We start from the raw sequence: 21,578 nt of genomic DNA on the forward strand, positions 1-21,578 counted from the left end.
TACAAGATACACTATACGACTAAGGTACCCATGTACATGTCAAAATACTTCCCAAAGGTCAGTGAATACCATGACCACAACACCAGAGGGAGCTCCACAAATCATGTTAAACCCAGATTCGGCTCAAACAAGGGACTAAACACGTTTCGCAATTATGCCACATCAATGTGGAACGCCCTACCCAAAGCTGTAAAGGAATGTGAATCACTACCCACTTTCAAAAACACTCTAAAAAAACACCTAAGGGAGACTGCAACTCGAAACTGGCCCCTGTAAATGTCCGAACACAACCCCCTCCAATGTACAGTAAATTACCAAGTATGGTCTTGTCAATAATCCAATGTACAGTTTTGTTTGTACAGTTGTACAGTGTCGCCCACCCACCCCTCCTACCCAACCCCCCCCCCCCCCCCCCCACTCCTACCCAACCCCCCCCCCCCACCCACCCAACCACCTCCAATGTACAGTCCCCCCCCACCCCCACCTACCCAATCCAATGTACAGTTTCTACGTCAAATGTATATACTTTTTTTTTCTGGACTCTTTTTGTATCACAAACAGTACTGCAATTGCAAATCTGATATGTCATAAATGTATAGATGTAGCAGTACTGTCTATCTGTATGTCATGTATGTCATATATGTTACGATGAATTGAAAATGGGGGACCCTGATGTAAACAAGACGAAAGTCTTTCTCTGGTCTGCATCCCCTTAACAATTGTATGTATTGAGCTGTACTGTACTGTACCCATTCTGCAATCTGTTAATAAAGTTTTCAATCAATCAATTCAATCAATCAATCAATCAATCAATCAAACCGCATGTATATATTCTCTCCCCACCATATGTATATTTCTCTCCCACCCACCCACCCCCTCCTAATGTACAATCTCCTCCCCATCATATGTACTCTCTGTCAGGATCTATGGGTAACAGTACCGTATATTTGCATATCATATATGTCACAAATGTAACAATGTCATGTATGTCCCTATGCCATAAATGTCATGATGTCATGTATGTTGTGTATGTCATAAATGTCACTATGAATTGAAAATGGGGGACCCTGATGTAAACAAGACAAACGTCTTTCTCTGGTCTGCATCCCCTTAACAATTGTGTGTATTGAGCCGTACTGTATTGTACCCATTCTGCAATCTGTTAAATAAAGTTTTCATTCATTGATTCATTCAAGCAAGTAAAAAAACCTTTATGTTAAATGGATAGTGTTTTACTGAGTGTGTTATTGGGAAGGTCTGAGACTTGAGTAATTGATGGTTAATTAACAGTTTGTTAACATAATAGTTCCTCATTAGTTACTACTAGGTACATATAAGCATGATTATTGTGCCAACTAAAGTGAAGTGTTACCTATACCTCTTTGTTCTGTTTGCTCTCTTACCCAATAACATAGAGGTCCGTCGGCGGCAGAGCATCCAGCTGCAGCAGGGCGCTGATATCACGGGGTGGTTCTGCTGTCGCCACGTTCCATGTCACCATATGTAACCTAGAGAGAGAAGGAGAGGGAGTTAATTAAATAATTTTGTGTCCTGTACTGTTGTAATTGTGTGTGTGTGTGTGTGTGTGTGTGTGTGTGCGTGCGTGCGTGCATGCGTGCGTGCGTGCTTGCGTGTGTGTGCGTGCGCGCGTGTGTGTTTCCTGCACACAGTCGTGTGAATCGGAGCAGGGATCGATATCAAGGAAAACCAATTTCCAAAAGCCTCTCTTCTGCAGTGCTGTCCACCACAGAGGTTGATATAATGTTGATATACTGAGAATATCTAAAAATGATCTGTTACAAGATCTTAATATTTTTTTGCCTTAGCTTCTGTACAAAGCAGACTTATAAATTGTAAAATGTTTTACTTAATTCGAAAACACAAGGAAAGTAAATATGACCGCAATTGTGAAACCCCCACTTTAACTCTTTCTGCGCCAAACCCGACATTTCTCGAGTTTCGAATCCAACTGTTGAGCGCCATATCTGAGATTTCTCGGGTTTAGATCCTTTGATCTTTTTCCTTTGATCCCCATTATAAACACTCGCGCGGACCTGTCTGTGTCTCCCTGGCACCGCTGCTTACGTTAAAATTGCAATGACGAGGGCGCTCCAGTAGCACACCACATAGCACGCTGAGTCGCAAAGCGGTCGCCCCAGGTTCGATTTTGCCTAGATGTCGCTGTTTGACAACATTACAGATTCTACCTATATCCAGTACAACACCACCAGACCCTTTCTTTCTGGCCTTCCTGACTTGCTACAGCAGACACACAGATATAGAAGTGAGGATGGAGAAGTCAAAACCAAGGTAGAACTTTCACAAATCACTTCTACACACTATGATCAAAACAATAAAATTTTCCTTGACAACAATACGGAGGTTCCAAGGATCATTAGATACACAAGTTAGGGGCGTCTCTTCTGAACATACAGTACTTACCAAAAACCATGCCAATCCATCAAAGAATGGCTATAGCCTGTATGGTGGCACCATGATCACCAAAACAAGTCTTCAGTTTTAATTTGCTATTGTTCTTTGCCAGACACGTATAAAACACATGATTATGGAATAGAATACAACAGATCTAGGATTTTTCCTCTACCTATCTGTGACGGATACGTCTGTGCACCGCACCCGCACATGTTAACCGTATTGTTTGTTTAGTTAGTTAATGTTTGTACACGTTTACATTCATGATACACATACACAATTTCTATTTCACATAATGACACACGACACATAGACTTGCGTACTGATATCATATCCATTCTTTATTATTTGACTTACATGGTTAAGTGCATGCATGTTGTTCATTGTTTGTTTTCTCCAACTCTGCAGCCAGCCACCCCCACTCTGGGCAAACAGAGCAGCTGCGACTGATCGGTCCAAAATGGCCGGATGGGGGTGGTGGACCAAACCATGTCACGGGAGATGTCGGGGGGGTTTATTGTATTGTAATTTAGTTTCCTTATATGTATTTCCTTATTAATTAAGATTATTAGTTGTGCAGTTTGGTAGTTGTGTTGTGTGTTGTGTGTTTATTGTTTATTAGATTAATTAGAAGTGTAAGATATTATTTAGTAAAATATTAATTATCAATTAGCCCACTTAGATTAATGTATCTGGCCAGGGCCTATATATAGTTTTGAGTTCTTAGTTGTCATGGTCTTCCGTTCTGTTCAGGTCTGTTTTTGTCCTGCTATATTATTTGGACCATTTATGTTATATTTAAATTATGTTGTTGAAATGGGTAAAATAAAACCCTTACTTTTTGCCAAAACCACTGTGTCCTCCTTGTCTGGCTGCTTGGTCCCTTACAAATGGTGACAGCGGTGGGATCAGCACGCCGAGGACAGTGTTTTTTTTTTGGAATTACTATTTTTATTTTTTTTTCTCCCTTGCTTCCCTGAAGAAAATGCGGAGAGGAAGGGGAAGGGGGAACCCCGGGCAGCAGTCGGCTGTACCAGAAGTACCAGAAGACAATGTGGAAAACGACGATGGGGAAGAACCTGGAGCAACTGGAGGGGCCGGTGAGCCACCTGGAGGTGTCAGTGGAGAACCCACCCTAACAGACCTATCCAACATCCTCCGAGCCTTTATGGGCCAGCAACAGGTCAGGGAGACCCGAATGGAGGAAGAAGCGGCAAGGCAAGGGCAGTGGGTTAAAGACATCCAGCACCAGTTCTCTCTACTTCAGTTGGAAGTCACAGCACGTACCTTCCCAGCCACGTTACCACCCCCAGAGGACTCACCTACAGGCGTGGAACCACAGCGTGACTCCTCACAGGCAGAGTTACTGTTTGGAGCCAGCCCAGGAACCCAGACTGGAAAAATGTACTGATTCAGATGATATTGAACATTTTCTAGTAACTTTTGAGCGCATTGCAGGTGCCTGTAGGTGGCATAAAGCAGATTGGACCTTTCGACTGGTTCCTCTACTCACTGGTAAGGCCAGGAGTGCCTATGTAAACATGGATGCTGATGACTCACTTGATTATGACCAAGTCAAAACAGCCATTCTCCAGAAGTATGATATTAACCCAGAAACATACAGACAGAGGTTTCGATCATGGGAGGTGCAGTCCAACGAGACCCCTAAAGAGCTTTATGTAAGGCTAAAATAACTGTATGACAAATGGGTCCAGCCTAAAGGCAAAACTGTGAAGGACATTGGAGAAACCATGATATTGGAACAGTTTCTGAGAATGTTGTCCCCTGAGCTACAGGTGTGGATCCGGGAACATGACCCTGGCACGGCAGCAGAAGCAGCTCGTCTGGCTGACATCTTTGTGGCCGCCAGACGGAATAACCAACCGTGGACCAATGCTGCATGGAAGGTAGCCAAGGAGCCGTGGCGACCGGGTTCATTCCCGCAGGCCACTCGCCAAGCATTCCCCAAAGGGGAAACCCGCCAATGACTGTCAGATACTCCAGCCCAAAAGTGCCTGTTTGTTATCTGTGTGGGCAGGAGGGGCATACCAAGCCCATGTGCCCTAAAAACCCTGTCAAGCTGACCCAGTTATGCTATGCTCCACGATACAGGACTGAGCCCGAGTGGAAGTATGAGCAGCCCACAAGGGAGATCACAGTGGAAATCAATGGCCAGGAGCTCAGGGCTTTGATCGACACGGGTAGTGCACAAACTCTGGTTCATCAGCAGTATGTACCACTCCATCAAGTGCGCACCTCAGAAACAGTTCCCATATGTTGTGTGCACGGGGATGAAAAGGCATACCCCACTGCTGATCTGTATATTAAGGTCAGGGACAAGCTTACCTGCTCACTGTTGGCATTTCCAATAACCTACCCTTTTCTGTCATATTAGGAAACGACTTGCCGGTGCTGTTTGATTTGCTGCAGTCCCGTCAGACCTGCAATGCTGCCCTCACCCGAGCTCAGGCTAAGCAGATGACCGAACCTGATCAGACACTTGCTGTGCTGCCATTCTATGATGTAGAGGTGGGGGCAGAACCAGGTAAACCACGGAAACCCCGCAAGCAAAGGAAAGGAGAGAAGTTTCAAGATACTGTTGTCCATCCCCAAGGTGAACCAAACCCAGAGCTTCCCCTAGGCTTTAGAATACCGACCAACATTATTGACATGCAACAAGCAGACCCCAGCCTAGTTGGCTGTTTATCCAAGGCTAAAGGGAGAGGGAAAGTTGAGGCTGGACTTGAGAGTGGCCCTGATAACTACTTTTTACAGCGAGGTATCCTTTATCGCCAGACTAAGTCCACTGAGCAGATGGTGGTTCCAAAAGCGACCCGGGAAGTAATACTTAATCTGGGACATTCCATTCCCTGGGCTGGCCACCTAGGAAAGCATAGAACCACTGCCCGCATACAGAGACATTTTTTTTGGCCTGGCCTACGTAGAGATGTAGCTGCCTACTGTCGGAGCTGCCCTCAATGCCAGTTGACCGCAAAGCGGGACTATGCCAAAGCACCTCTCCAGCCATTACCAGTTATAGGCACTCCATTCGAACGACTGGGTATGGATGTGGTCGGTCCACTAGAAAAGAGCAAGTCTGGTAACCGGTTTCTGCTAGTCATTACAGATTATGCCACAAAATATCCTGAAGTGTTCCCCCTCAAGTCAGTCAAAGCCAAGACTGTTGCATTCTGTCTGGTGCAGTTCTTCTCCAGGGTAGGGTTCCCCCGTGAAATACTTACGGACCAGGGCACAAATTTCATGTCCAAGCTCCTGAAGGATGTATACCAGCTGTTGGGCATCAGAGGCTTAAGAACAACACCATATTATCCACAGACCGATGGTCTAACCGAGCGTTTCAATCAGACCTTAAAACAGATGCTCCGCAAGTTTGTCAGTGACTCTGGTTCTGATTGGGACCAGTGGCTCCCATATCTAATGTTTGCTTACAGAGAAGTACCACAGGCCTCTACCAGCTATTCACCTTTTGAGTTGATGTATGGACATGAGGTAAGGGGGCCTCTTTCACTCCTGAAGGATGTCTGGCAGAGGGACCAGGAGGTAAACGAACCCTGTGATGTTGTCTCTTATGTGATTCAGATGCGGGCGAAGCTGACAAGGATGTCTGCTCTGGCCCAGGAGAGTATGGTGGTGGCCCAGCGACGGCAAAAGACCTTGTATGATCGGTCTGCCGGGGAGAGGAGCTTTGAAACAGGCCAGGAAGTGCTGGTCATGCTACCTACTGAAGAAAACAAGCTGCTAGCAAAATGGCAAGGGCCCTTCAAGGTAATCAAGAAACTTGGTTCCACCACTTACCAAATCTCCACCCCAGGTCGTGGCCGTTCTACCAAGAACCTACATGTCAACCTACTGAGAGAGTGGGTCCCCCGACCAAAGCCACCAGACAGTCTACCAGTGCTGCTGATCCGGAGGGTAGAGGAGGATGATGCTGGAGAGCAGTACTTACCGGAGCCTACCTCGCCTGTCCTGGGTCTACACCATCTGTCGCCAGAACGACAGGCTCAGGTACAAGCTGTATGTGATCCAGAGGTGGTCCAGGAGAACCCTGGCCGTACACAGGTAGTAGAACATGAGATTGTGCTGAAGGACAATGCTGCTGTTAAACGCATGAGTTATCGCATTCCTGAACGCTTGCTAGAGTCCCTCAAGAAGGAGATTGACCTCATGCTGTCCCTTGGCATCATCGAGCAGTCCCGAAGTGAGTGGTGCAATCCCATTGTTCTTGTACCGAAAAAGGATGCATCGATCAGGTTCTGTATTGACTTTCGTTATTTGAATTCGGTGTCAAAATTTGATTCCTACCCAACACCCCATATCGATGACCTGATTGACCGTCTGGGTCAAGCCAAATATTTGACCACCATTGATCTATGTAAAGGATATTGGCAGGTTCCCCTTTCCCACAAGTCACGTGAGCTTACTGCTTTCCGGACACAGTGGGGCCTGTTCCACTTTACAGTGATGCCCTTTGGATTGCATGGTGCGCCGGCCACCTTCCAGCGGCTCATGGATGGGGTCATCAGTGGATTGTCAGAGTTTGCCTCAGCCTATCTGGATGACATTGTTGTTTATAACAACACCTGGACAGATCACATGGGACACCTGAAGAGAGTCTTTCAGTGTCTCAAGGAGGCTGGCCTCACCATCAACCCCTCCAAATGTGCATTCGCCAGAGTCGAGACCGAGTACCTGGGATATGTCATCGGGAACGGGGTCTGCCGGCCTCAGGTCCACAAGGTCCAAGCCATTCAACAGTGTCCCCTGCCACAAACCAGGAAGCAGTTGAGGTCTGTTTTTGTCCTGCTATATTATTTGGACCATTTATGTGTTATTTAAATTATGTTGTTGAAATGGGTAAAATAAAACCCTTACTTTTTGCCAAAACCACTGTGTCCTCCTTGTCTGGCTGCTTGGTCCCTTACACTATCTATCCTTCAAATAATTCAACCGCACATACAAATAAAAAATACCGTGGGATAGAATGCAACATAGTATACAAATATTCTAGAATTCCAGTGAACTGCTGCAAGTAAAATTTTAATAAAAAGCCTGATGATTCCTACTTTAAGTTGTGGTCGTTTTGAAAGAGAGACAGACACACAGAGAGAGAGCGCGAGCGAGAGAGAGCGAGAGAGAGAGAGAGTACTGATTTCTTCTGATTTCTCTGTGTCACAATCACGGCGAGATCCTTGCTCTCCCCTCCTGCTTCCACGCCCTTATATGGGCAGCTCCCGACTCCAGCATTCCCAATTTCCCACGCTGTCATCTGGCAACAAGCAGCACAGCTGAGAGTCATCCGCTCATCACCAACCCTGATATCAACCCTACGGATCCTGCCCCTGATCGTCCCAGTGTTATCCTACCAACCTAGGTACGAGGACGTACCCCAACCTTGCTGCTCTGTCTCTACTGCCTGCCTTGTCCTAACCTTTGTTCTCCCTGTGCCCAGGACCACCACTCCCGGCCTACGCTGTCTCCTGAATCGCCGCCCGCTCTGACGTTCCTGGGAACCTCAAGCGAGCGCTCCTGCTCGCCCAGAGTGTACATTCCTGTATATTCACTGTTGTCCTGTCTGCCTGGTACCTAAAGAATTAAAACCAACCTAAAACGCTCCATTCTCACTCTCCCTGTGTGTTCTGCTATTGGGCTCCGCCACTGCTGCCGTAACACTCTGTTTGATTGTTTTGTTTTGTTTGGCTTTGGCAATGTACATGTATGTTTCCCATGTCAATAAAGCCCATTTAAATTGAGAGAGAGAGAGAGAGAGAGAGAGAGAGAGAGAGAGAGAGAGAGAGAGAGAGAGAGAGAGAGAGAATCCCCCTAGCTAAATAAAAGCTGCAGCTAATCCTGCATGTGCCAATTCCACAAGACTCTAAACTGTATGTAAAACTGATTTCTTCTGATTACTCTGTTTGATTGTTTTGTTTTGGCAATGTAAACGTATATTTCCCATGTCAATAAAGCCCATTTGAATCGAATTGAGAGAGAGAGAGAGAGAGGGAGAGAGAGGTGTGGCCAGCAGTAGAAACCCCTCCCCAGTATAGACCCACTGAAATCCAACCCACAAAAATTGTAAACAAAGCACATTACCATGTTGTCATCTTTTGCCTAGATGTCGCTGTTTGCCAACATTACAGATTCTACCTTTAATATATCCAGTACAACAACATCATTCCCTTTCTGGCCTTCCTGACTTACTACAGCAGACACACAGATAGAAGTGGGGATGGAGAAGTCAAAACCAACCAACTTTCACAAATCACTTCTACACACTATGATCAAAGCAATAACATTTTCCTTGACAACAATACGGAGGTTCCAACGATCATTGGACCAGCAATGGAACAATAGTTCTATTTTAGAATGTGACTAAATCAACTGATTGAATTAGCTATTGTAACCTATGATATATTTCTGTCCACTTTCAAAACACCTCTTCAGCAAACAATAATTACCTCACGATAACAAATCTGACGGCCACATTGTCACGTTTTGCAATTCTTTTACATTCCTAATCTTCTTTCTTTTCTTTTGAGCTTTTTGAGGTAATTGAAATGACAGAATATATACAGTAGTGGTATGTGGTTGTGTGTGTGTGTGTGACTGTGTGTGTGTGTGTGTGTGTGTGTGTGTGTGTGTGTGTGTGTGTGTGTGTGTGTGTCTGTGTGTGTGTGTGACTGTGTGTGTGTGTGTGTGTGTGTGTGTGAGTGTGTGTGTGTGTGAGTGTGTGTGTGTGTGTGTGTGTGCATGTGCGCGTGTGCGTGCGTGTATGTGTGTGTGTGTGTGTGTCTGTCTGTCTGTGTATGTACTGTATCTCTATCTGTGTGTATCTGTGTGCGTGTGTTTGTCTGTGTATATGTGTGTATCTGTGACTGTGTCTGTGTCTGTGTACGCTGGTGTCAACCTGAAGGTGTCTCTGGGAGAGTATCGCCCACAGAGCTGAAAGGCCTCGTCCAGCGTGCGGGACACCTCGTCGTTGGTCTCGTCGTCCGAGCTCAGGTCCTCCACGCAGGTCATCAGCTGAGACAGGCGCTGGCGGAGGTGCACCTTGTGCCTGGAGCCCTGCGACGCCGTGCTGCCCGTGCTGTCCGACCTGACCAGACGAGGACTGCCCGGCAAAGAGGCCATCGCTGTCTCCGGTACTTACACACTAGATTCTACGATTATCTCTAAGACTGTGAGTTTCTGTTTCTGTGTGTCTCTCAGAGGTAGGGCAGGTACCAGATAATTATAGTTACTATAATACCGTACTATAATACTACTAATACTGTACAGTCAGAATAGGTAAAGACCATACCAGATGGAGATGAAGTCTAAATAAAGACAAAATAAACTAAATCCAGTATTAGGATTTTGGAAAGTTACCCGCTGTAAACTTCCTCTCTGGATTATTCTGACAACGATGCCCTTATTTTCCCAAAAGGATATATCCTCACTCCTGATTGGTTTCTTTCCAGAATATTCCAAGCCAGTACAAATGTCTCTTCAGCTCATTCAGGTCACAGGAAATAACTGTTTTGTAACTGATTTCTGATCAGTCAAATCTCTCTGGAAGTTCCTCCTCGTTTTATACCCTCCAGAGTCGGGCGCCCAGGATAAAGAAGCCACAAGGCCTGTGCAGGGTTGACTACGACGTGTGTCCTCTGGCAGGCTGGGTCCTTTAATGTGGCCTTGGTGAACGTGCGGTGGCAGAGTGGGAGAGACAGAGGTGTGGGGCGGAACTGAGGATGTGGACCAAAAATCTGCCTGATCTGGGCTATAATCTGAGGCATGGGAAAATCACGTGAACATACGTAGGCGTGGGTGTGTGGGGTGTGTGTGTGTGTGTGTGTGTGTGTGTGTGTGTGTGTGTGTGTGTGTGTGTGTGTGTGTGTGTGTGTGTGTGTGGGGAGGGGTCTGTTTGTGTGTGTGTGTGTGTGTGTGTGTGTGTGTGTGTGTGTGTGGGGAGGGGTCTGTTTGTGTGTGTGTGTGTGTGTGTGTGTGTGTGTGTGTGTGTGTGTGTGTGTGTGTGTAGGTGTGTGTGCGTGTGTGTGTGTGTGTGTGTGTGTGTGTGTGTGTGTGTGTGTGTGTGTGTGTGTGTGTGTGTGTGTGTGTGTGTGTGGACAGGACGGGCTGATCCCCACCACCATTGAGGGTATTGTTAGAGAAATGAGGTAACTCTTGTGGCGTCACAACTATAAGAGGATTACTCGGATACGGACCACTAGCCTCGCTTAAAACTCAGAGAGAGGTGTTTTTGACCAACAGCTATACTAGTGGTCCGTATCCACTTCCATTAATTTGTGCTAGGCTAGAGCCATGCAGCCAGATAGCTTTCTACCCAACGCATCGTCTTGTCTGACTCTGGAGAAGACGATAAGTGCATTTCCCATAATGTTGGCGTTGCATGCACAATCATCCAGTCCCATGCTAAAAACCGTGCCTTGCAATATGGAGTCAATTATCCATTAGGGGATGCCATGATGAAAGATCAAATGGCATAACAATTTGTACACTGTTTGAAAACAGTAATAACATTTTTCATTTTATGACCAATCTATGTTGTTCTCAGAGCTTATACTTGATGTCTCCCAGCACACCTCACAGAGGCACAACGTTTGTTCATGTACTCCAATGAATGTTACTATTGCACCAATTAGTGATCTCCATCACTATAATGTCGATAAAAACAGGTTGTCCTGTTAAGAGAGATTCAATAAATCATCATCAAACTAATCAAAATGTTAAGTGTATTGTATTTTTTCTAGCATCCTTGGATTTAAAACCATAAGCTGACTATTATGAAAGGGCACAGGGCACCAGTGGACTGAGCATGCCCAGTCAGCACTTAAGCTTCTTATTGAGCCTGGAATAACCATGGCTGTACAAATATTTTGAATTAATATTATTATATTATTTTCAAATCCACTGGGGCCATAAAAAAGGCAAAATACCAAAGATGTATATTCACAGTATTATGGATTTTTTAATGATGACCTCAAGATGTAACTATTAGATGTTAGCACACGTAGCTGTTAGTACAACATTAATAGCCAAAATACACATTTTGAATATGTGATTGTGGCTTATGGCTTATCATCATGACTTAGATAGATACACAAGTTAGGGCGTCTCTTCTGAACATACAGTACTGACCAAAAACCATGCCAATGGCTATAGCCTGTATGGTGGCACCATGAACACCCAAACAAGTCTTCAGTTTTAATTTGCTATTCTTTGCATGTATAAAACACATGATTATGGAATAGAATACAACAGATCTAGGATTTTTCCTTTACCTATCCTTAAAATAATTCAACCGCAAATACAAATACTGTGGGATAGAATGCAACATAATATACAAATATTCTAGAATTCCAGTGAAATGCTGCAAGTACAATTTTAATAAAAATCCTGATGATTCCTACTTTAATAAGTTGTGGTCGTTTTGAAAGAGAGACAGACACACAGAGAGAAGAGAGAGAGAGAGAGAGAGAGAGAGAGAGAGAGAGAGAGAGAGAGAGAGAGAGAGAGAGAGAGAGAGAGAGAGAGAGAGAGAGAGAGAGAGAGAGAGAGAGAGAGAGAGAGAGAGAGAATCCCCCTAGCTAAATAAAAGCTGCAGCTAATCCTGCAAGTGCCAATTCCACCAAGACTCTAAACTGTATGTAACACTGTCACATGCAGGGTCTTTTAATGAACATTATTCAACAAGGGGTGCAAAGGGCAACAAGTTCAAGTTTCTTTATTAGTTGTCATACAGAAATACAGAATACTTTTGCATGAAATGCTTCTTTCTGTTTTGCTCCTGAGAGTGTGCTAGATAAAATAACAAGATAGTGTAAAATAGTATAATAAATATAAAATAGAAAGTCAAGTACGTAAACAAGTGTAAACAAAACAAAAATTTTCAATATACATATATATGTGCAGTCTATACTTCTGTACAGTCTATACAGTCAGCTACTATACAGTACAGTGTAGAATGGTGAGGTATAGCTTAGCTTGTGGTGCCACCGTGTGGTGGTGAGGTGCAATGAGGTGCATGGGATTGATGCCAATAAATATAAAGTGTGTATTAGTGTCTAAAGTGGGTAAAGTGGGTGCTACAGTGTGTTGTTTATTTAAAGTGAGTGTGTGCGTGTGGATGTGTGTGTTGTGGGTGTATTTGATGTTCTGTTATTGTTCATTGTTCATTGAGCATCCTGATGGCCTGGGGATAGAAGCTCCTTCTGAGTCTCTCTGTGCTTGCCATGAGACTCCTGTATCGCTTGCCTGACCGCAGCAGTTCAAAGAGGCAGTTGTTTGGGTGGCTGGGGTCTTTGATTATTCTCTTAGCCTTACCCATACAGCGCTTGTTGTAAATGTCTTGGAGAGTGGGAAGCCCCCCTCCAATTGTGCGTTCGGCTGAACGGGCCACTCTCTGTAGTCTGCTACGGTCTTGTACAGTGCTATTCCCAAACCAGGAGGTGATATTGCCAGTCAGGATGCTCTCTATTGTGCATGAGTAGAAGTTCTTGAGGATCTTCTGACTCACTTTGAACTTCCTTAGCCGCCTAAGGAAGTAGAGGCGTTGTCGTGCCTTCTTGATAACACTGTCAATGTGTGTGGTCCATGTCAAGTCCTCGGATATGTGGACTCCGAGGTACTTAAAACTGTTCACTCTCTCAACCGGTGCTCTGTCGATGCTGAGGGGGCTGTAGTCCCTGACCCCCGACCTCCTAAAGTCCACAATCATCTCTTTTGTTTTGCTGACGTTCAGGGAGAGGCTGTTCTCTTGACACCATCCCGCTAGAACCTTTACCTTTTCCAGATAGGCCCTCTTGTCGTTTGCAGAGATCAGGCCCACCACTACTGTGTCGTCAGCAAATTTGATGATTGTGTTGTTGTTCCGCTGTGCCACACAGTCATGTGTGTACAGGGAGTAGAGGAGGGGACTCAGAACACAGCCCTGAGGGGCCCCTATGTTGAGAGTGATGGATGAGGAGGTGCAGTTGCCTGCTCTCACCACCTGGGGTCTGCCCATCAGGAAGTCCAAGACCCACTGGCAGGCAGAGGTCATAGTTCAAGCCCAGGTCACTGAGCTTGGCTATGAGTTTGGAGGGGATTATGGTATTGAATGCTGAGCTGTAGTCGATGAATAGCATTCTCACATAGTTCCCCTAGACAAGTACATTTAACACATTAAGGACCACTTGAGTACTTACTTCACTCACATTCTCTACAGCTGATTTCACCTTTAAGCTCATTATGTACATTAGGCAACTCAATATGCCCCATAGGTCATATTGCTTTTCACACCTCACTTCTCAGCAACTGTCTATAACAACTTATTCCGTTTATTTTCATCACTCGCTCAAAGTGAAATGAAGAATCAGTGTCAGCAGATATTATGGATTCACCCCAACCGCTGCTGCTGTGGTAGAACCTTCATGTGAAGAAGAAGAAGAAGAAGAAGAAGAAGAAGAAGAAGAAGAAGAAGAAGAAGAAGAAGAAGAAGAAGAAGAAGAAGAAGAAGAAGAAGAAGAAGAAGAAGAAGAAGAAGAAGAAGAAGAAGAAGAAGAGAAAGAAGAAGGAAGAGGAGAAGAAGAAGAAAAAGGAGTTGATTTTTAAAGACAGGAAATTGAAATGCTACTCCTACCTGTATGTGTCTCTCCCTCTGCTTCTGTAGCTTCCAGCGCTCATGTTCTCCTCTGTGGAAACAAACACATATGCATCACACTTCAACTCAATACAGGGGGAGTAGAGGGGCACCAATACCACTCTGTGAAGACAAAGTAGCTACAAGTACAGTACCTGCCAAGATTAGCCATACCAGGAAAATGCCTGGAGACCCCCCTAGTTATGTCTGTCCTCGAACCCCCCTAGTTATGTCTGTTTTCGAACCCCCCTAGTTATGTCTGTTTTCGAACCCCCCTAGTTATGTCTGTCATCGGACCCCCCTAGTTATGGCTGTCTTCGAACCCCCCTAGTTATGTCTGTCATCGGACCCCCCTAGTTATTTTTCGTATAGCTTTGCGCTCTGCTCTATTGGAACTGTCCCTTTAATCATATGCTATCATGAAAACTTTCAACCACATGCACGCTCCTCACCTGCCTGGCCACGCCCACATCCGCTCATACATAAGCGGGGCCATGGCCATACTACCAGCTCCTTCCCTACTTTCACCACCGTGAAGTCCGTGTATAGCACCTCTTCAAGTTCAGTGCTTTGAAGGAGTTAGTTAGTTAGTTAGTTATAAGGAGCTGTGTTGACGTTGTCTTTTGTTTTTCCCTCTCTCATTAAATTACGGGAGAAAGAAAGGATAATGTCGTCACCATCGGAGAGTCTAGGATTATTCTGACCTCCACCGGCGCTTCACATTTGGGCTTCCTCTGGGCGTAGTGGGGCTGGCCTGCTCCACGTTGTGGCAGGCAGGTGAGCCTCAGAGGCGCCCGGAGGAGAGCGCTGGGCAGTTCCCCCGCCAGCGTTGCGCTCCGGCTGTGCAGCTGGATACTATTGCCGCGAGAGGCAGTCGGCTGGCCAACGGTCTCTCTGGGTGGGTGGTGTCTTGCGACGCAGGCTCTCCGCTTCTGCTCGATCACGTCAATTGGTGGTGAGCGGCGGGGGCGGACGGTCTAAACAGATGTGTCAGTTGTGCGGGGTCGGCTGCTCAGGCATACGGCCTGCAGAACAGCCGGCTCCAGGCGAGGATTCCTCCGACCTCTCCATCACGTAGATACAGGCCTGGCCGTTAGCTTGTAGCTAGCCGTTAGCCGCTAACATCCTATGGACAATTGGGATTGCATGGAGAGGACGGGGCGTTCTTGTTTGACGCCCCACGAAAACAGAGGCTTTGTTTTCCTGGGAGCCCCGATTCCGAGTCTGGGTTCGAGTCCCAAGTCTCTGAGGAGGAATGCCCTCTGCCATCCGCACTGGACGTTGGCCCCCACCTTTCAAAAAGAAAGTGGGTTGTGCTTCCCGGTGCGAGGGGTGCGAGCTTGCATGTTTTTTATCCCTGAGCTCAAGACAGCAGCGGGCTGCATAAAACGGAGCTTCGCTGCCGACGCCACTGTATCTCTGGCAACGCCATCCTGTGAGGGAGGCGGATGTTGTCTGCCTTTTTTTTTTTTTTTTTGGGCTAAAGAAGAGGCAGTTGGCTGTCTGGAGTGATCAGGCCTGCATCGCTATTCCTCACATTACACAGCTTCAGTAGTAGCCGGTAGCTAACAGTGGGCCGAGTGAGAGCTAGCCGTTAGCTTGGTGCTAACTGTCAGCCTGGAGTTAGCTGTTACCTTGTTGCTAACCATTGGCGATAGCCGTGGGGAGGTAGCGGGCCATGAACACTCTGAAACTGCATCATCTCTGGCAGAAGATGTTGTCAGCCTGCACCATTGCCGGCCGCAGGATGTGGGCGAAATGCCGGAGTGGGACTCCAGCCGTCACCACTTCTGGCCCCGCCAGCAAGAGGCCTCATCAACGAGGTGGACCAGCCATTGTTGCGGCGATTTGTCCTGCGTCCGGGGGTCAGGTAGGACACGTTACCGCTTATGCCCCACTCTCCCTCCCCCCCCCCCCCAAATGTTTTTAGTTAATAACACAAAGGGTCCCTCTTAGGGAATGTTTTTGTTTAGGAAAACGTGTGTTTACTTCACTGTATTTTGGGGGATACGACGTGATATGAACCTACAGCTACAAATGCTGGTGGCGCCTTCTTGCTTGGAGTTTGTGCAGATTTCTTCATTGTATGATGAGGGTTGTGTGTGTTTCATGAAATACGTTTTTAGGTTAACACGTACTGTAGCATTTGAGTCTGCAACTGGTGTGCTATTGTTAGCTTACAGAGTTATAGGTATGCATGTGAACCAAGGACTTTTTGGTCCCTCTCTTCAGTCTGTAAATTTTTTCTTTGCTTAAGGGTAAAGGTAAAAAAATAGCAGGTGGCAAGTTTTTTCGCACATAAGCCTGAGCCGTGGGTAAAACCAGTTTTTTACACAAACAAGGTTATCGGCTGAGGTTGGCAGGGAGTTTCAGAGCCTCCTCAGAGTGTCAGAGCCTCCTCCTCAGAGAGTTTCAGAGCCTCCTCCTTAGGGAGTTTCAGAGCCTCCTCCTCAGGGAGTTTCAGAGCCTCCTCAGAGAGTTTCAGAGCCTCCTCAGAGAGTTTCAGAGCCTCCCTCTCAGTGAGAGAGCCTCCTCAGAGTGTCAGAGCCTCCTCCTCAGAGAGTGTCAGAGCCTCCTCCTTAGGGAGTTTCAGAGCCTCCTCCTCAGGGAGTTTCAGAGCCTCCTCAGAGAGTTTCAGAGCCTCCTCAGAGAGTTTCAGAGCCTCCCTCTCAGTGAGAGAGCCTCCTCAGAGTGTCAGAGCCTCCTCCTCAGAGAGTGTCAGAGCCTCCTCCTTAGGGAGTTTCAGAGCCTCCTCCTCAGGGAGTTTCAGAGCCTCCTCAGAGAGTGTCAGAGCCTCCTCAGAGAGTTTCAGAGCCTCCCTCTCAGTGAGAGAGCCTCCTCAGAGGAGCTTTCTCCTCAGAGAGTCTTAGTCTACTTAGTCCAATTGTTACATGAACCTTTTTCAATTGTTTTACTCACGTTGAGGTCTCTCTGGAAAAACCGCTGTCTTCCCCTCTTACATAAAGAGCAGAATTTACGCGGTTGTTATTCCCAGGCCCGTTGTATGAGAGCCTGTGTCTGTGTCTCTAGTACCGGCTTCCTGCTGCTCGTCCCAGACAGCGAGGGGAAACATTGTGGGGCTCTTTCTTGTTAGAAAATCGCCGTCACTGTTCTCGGGTTCTTTATGAGCATACACGCTGTTTCATAAATCAGCGTTTGATCTTACGAGACCGGTCGGGCGCTGGCCCAGGGTGTTTTTCAATGATTGAATCCGCTTTTTGGGACCGGCGCGCCTTGGTTGCCCAACATCATAAAAACAGCGTTTTTTATGCAGTCGGCTGAGAAGGAGATTTTTTGTCTCTACCGAGCGCCAGTGCACTAGGTTAGACTCGAGGACTTGTGTGCATCTCCGGGGGGAGATGACGGAGTAGATCAAAACATTGGCAGGGGGGTTTCACACCCGTTAGGTGGGCCACCGGGAGCAGTATGTTCGCGTACTGACCGTCTTGGTGGCGCCCTCTGTGATGTTTTGGATCGACACGCGTACCTACCCCCCTCTTAGGACTGGGGGCGGCAGCGTGACAAGGGCACGGGACTTGTCCTGGTCGCGCCGGACCGGATCAGTTTAACCGGTTGTCCGCCGGGGCGCAGACAAGTTCTGGTACCCTGAGCTTTTTCGGGAGGAAAATGCCTGGGCGGGCCGGACGTCACAGGGGTTGATGTCATGAATGTGTGTGTCATGTAGGTGTCACTACGAGTTGCCCTTAACAGTGGTGTGCATTGGTCCATACTATGTTGTACCTTTTTGCACAATGTTAGGTGGGTTGGTCCTTCTCCGTTCATTTCACCCCTCCCTCCCTGCTAAACCGGGGATGGGAGGGGGCTGTCGGGGAGGCTGCTTCTGTCAACTCCTCTATGCATCCCTGTGTAGGTCCCGGTCCTCCAGGCCCAGGTCGGGCCTTGCCTTCGTTGACCTGTTGGCCTGGGTTAACCCTTTTTAAACCTGAAACGCCTTGAACTGCATTGTATAGCCTGTGTATACGCACAGTTATGTTTCCGGGGTTTTCTTAATGGGTTAAGGGAGCAACCATTTTCTGTTAATAAACATAGGGGGGTGGTTGTCTCCCCGGTGTGTTCGTAGCAGAGTCGACTCTCTGGTTGAGCCCGGGTCTGACCCCGGCTGCCCGAGAGTATGCCCCTGCATGTTTCGTGACGTCTGCCAATTGTGTCAAACTCTTTCTCTGAACCTCGACCCGCGGGATTAATAAATTGGCAGGGTCAGGGTTCGTGGTGGAATCTGTTCGCTGGCGGAGTTCGCTAACTCCGACTCCACGAGGTTCGTGGCCCCATGATATTGTGACATAGTGCACGGCATACCGAACACCCTTTCCGCCGAGATACTGTTCTTACAGTAAGCCCCTTAGGCGCCTGTCTAGTCCGCAGTGCTCCGGGCGCAGGTCGAGTTCTGCTCTTGTTAAGACCTGTCGACCTGGATTGAGGGATCAACCTCCTTGGAGGGTTGTCTCTCCGGTGCGCCAGCTGGCCCCACGACATTGTGGGGGGGAAGCCTCCTTGGGAACGCTTCGGAGCGGCGTGCCAGGGGGAGAAGGGCCTTCACCTATTTTAGGCCCTGTCCGATATGCTGGCGATGTGGGGGGTGGTGTCGCCAGTGACCGTCTGGTGGGGTCTCGATGCCGCGGCCTCGTTGACCTCAACAGGCCCCTTTTTCAGGGGGTCCTGGCCCCTGGGATGTGGCCTGGGGCTGGGACCTCCTCCACGCCCGCTGCTACGGCCTTGCCACGGCCTTGCCACGGGGTTGGGGCTTTTTGACACCGACCCCGCGATGTTTGGGGGCTGTGACGTTTTTTTTTTGCTTCACGTCCGTTCCCTGGTGGCGGGCGGGGTGCGCGTCCGAGTAGTCGCGGGCCCTTCTATACGAAGGTAAGTCCCACGGTCTGGTCACCCTGTGCGTTTGAGGTACTGAACCCTCTTCGCACAGTCGGGTCCGATCTCCCTCCCGTCCCTCACTAGGGGGGGCGGGGGGGCTCGGATCCTCCCCGGTATTCTGATGGTTGAAGGGGACCGCAGCGGGTACATCGGTCGGGCTTTCCGCTCTGCTCCACTCTTGTGTTCCAATAGAGCAGAGCGCAAAGATATACGAAAAATAACGAAGGTTCTCCTATAACCCTAGTTATTTGAGTATAGCGAGCGCTCTGCTCTGACTCACTGAGGACCCCACGTGTCTTCCATTTCGGTGGTGAAAGACTGGGGAAGGAGCTGGTAGTATGGCCATGGCCCCGCTTATGTATGAGCGGATGTGGGCGTGGCCAGGCAGGTGAGGAGCGTGCATGTGGTTGAAAGTTTTCATGATAGCATATGATTAAAGGGACAGTTCCAATGGAGCAGAGCGCTCGCTATACTCAAATAACTATAGGATAGGATAACCTTCGTTATGTCTGTCATCAGACCCCCCTAGTTATGTCTGTCCTCGAACCCCCCTAGTTACGTCTGTCCTCTGGCCCCCTAGTTACGTCTGTCCTCTGGCCCCCTAGTTACGTCTGTCCTCTGGCCCCTAGTTACGTCTGTCCTCTGGCCCCTAGTTACGTCTGTCCTCTGACCCCCTAGTTACGTCTGTCCTCTGACCCCCTAGTTACGTCTGTCCTCTGGCCCCCTAGTTACGTCTGTCCTCTGACCCCCTAGTTATGTCTGTCCTCCGGCCCCTAGTTATGTCTGTCCTTGGGCCCCCTAGTTATGTCTGTCCTCTGACCCCTAGTTATGTCTGTCCTCTGACCCCTAGTTATGTCTGTCCTCTGGCCCCTAGTTATGTCTGTCCTCTGACCTCTAGTTATGTCTGTCCTCTGACCCCCTAGTTATGTCTGTCCTCTGACCCCTAGTTATGTCTGTCCTCTGACCCCCTAGTTATGTCTGTCCTCTGGCCCCTAGTTATGTCTGTCCTCTGGCCCCTAGTTATGTCTGTCCTCTGACCCCCTAGTTATGTCTGTCCTCTGGCCCCTAGTTATGTCTCTCCTCTGACCCCCTAGTTATGTCTGTCCTCTGACCCCCTAGTTATGTCTGTCCTCTGGCCCCTAGTTACGTCTGTCCTCTGACCCCTAGTTATGTCTGTCCTCTGACCTCCTAGTTACGTCTGTCCTTTGACCTCTAGTTACGTCTGTCCTCTGGCCCCCTAGTTATGTCTGTCCTCTGACCCCCTAGTTATGTCTGTCCTCTGACCCCCTAGTTATGTCTGTCCTCTGGCCCCCTAGTTACGTCTGTCCTCGGGCCCCTAGTTACGTCTGTCCTCTGACCCCCTAGTTATGTCTGTCCTCTGACCCCCTAGTTATGTCTGTCCTCTGACCCCCTAGTTACGTCTGTCCTCTGACCCCTAGTTATGTCTGTCCTCGGGCCCCTAGTTACGTCTGTCCTCTGGCCCCCTAGTTATGTCTGTCCTCGGGCCCCTAGTTACGTCTGTCCTCTGGCCCCCTAGTTATGTCTGTCCTCTGGCCCCTAGTTACGTCTGTCCTCTGACCCCTAGTTATGTCTGTCCTCTGACCTCCTAGTTACGTCTGTCCTCTGACCCCTAGTTATGTCTGTCCTCTGACCCCTAGTTATGTCTGTCCTCTGGCCCCTAGTTACGTCTGTCCTCTGACCCCCTAGTTACGTCTGTCCTCTGGCCCCCCTAGTTACGTCTGTCCTCTGACCCCCTAGTTATGTCTGTCCTCTGGCCCCCTAGTTATGTCTGTCCTCTGGCCCCCTAGTTATGTCTGTCCTCTGACCCCCTAGTTACGTCTGTCCTCTGACCCCCTAGTTACGTCTGTCCTCTGGCCCCTAGTTATGTCTGTCCTCTGACCCCCTAGTTACGTCTGTCCTCTGGCCCCTAGTTATGTCTGTCCTCTGGCCCCTAGTTATGTCTGTCCTCTGGCCCCCTAGTTATGTCTGTCCTCTGACCCCCTAGTTATGTCTGTCCTCTGGCCCCCTAGTTATGTCTGTCCTCTGGCCCCCTAGTTATGTCTGTCCTCTGACCCCCTAGTTACGTCTGTCCTCTGACCCCCTAGTTACGTCTGTCCTCTGGCCCCTAGTTATGTCTGTCCTCTGACCCCCTAGTTACGTCTGTCCTCTGGCCCCTAGTTATGTCTGTCCTCTGGCCCCCTAGTTACGTCTGTCCTCTGACCCCTAGTTATGTCTGTCCTCTGACCCCCCTAGTTATGTCTCTCCTCTGACCCCTAGTTATGTCTGTCCTCTGGCCCCTAGTTATGTCTGTCCTCTGACCCCCTAGTTATGTCTGTCCTCTGGCCCCTAGTTATGTCTGTCCTCTGACCCCCTAGTTACGTCTGTCCTCTGACCCCCTAGTTATGTCTGTCCTCTGACCCCCTAGTTATGTCTGTCCTCTGACCCCCTAGTTACGTCTGTCCTCTGACCCCCTAGTTATGTCTGTCCTCTGACCTCCTAGTTATGTCTGTCCTCTGGCCCCTAGTTATGTCTGTCCTCTGACCCCCTAGTTACGTCTGTCCTCTGACCTCCTAGTTACGTCTGTCCTCTGACCCCCTAGTTACGTCTGTCCTCTGGCCCC

The 21,578-nt window shown here is 48.2% G+C and overlaps 1 protein-coding gene across 1 annotated transcript in view; it reads right to left on the reverse strand.

Annotated features, from left to right (window-relative positions):
* Positions 1-9,582, reverse strand: part of inpp5kb (inositol polyphosphate-5-phosphatase Kb) — a gene marked incomplete at its 5' end in the record, with an annotated part of 20,595 nt that extends 11,013 nt beyond the window's left edge. Inside the window, 2 exons of the mRNA XM_084320018.1 lie at positions 1,404-1,508; positions 9,359-9,582. Of these exons, the coding sequence (XP_084176144.1) occupies positions 1,404-1,508; positions 9,359-9,582 (329 nt within the window). The remainder of the gene's footprint in view (positions 1-1,403; positions 1,509-9,358) is intronic.
* Between the last annotated feature and the right edge of the window lie 11,996 nt (positions 9,583-21,578).

The sequence above is a fragment of the Notolepis coatsorum genome (assembly GCF_963971535.1).
Source record: "Notolepis coatsorum genome assembly, chromosome: 8".
In the NCBI taxonomy this organism is placed as follows: Eukaryota; Metazoa; Chordata; class Actinopteri; order Aulopiformes; family Paralepididae; genus Notolepis; species Notolepis coatsorum.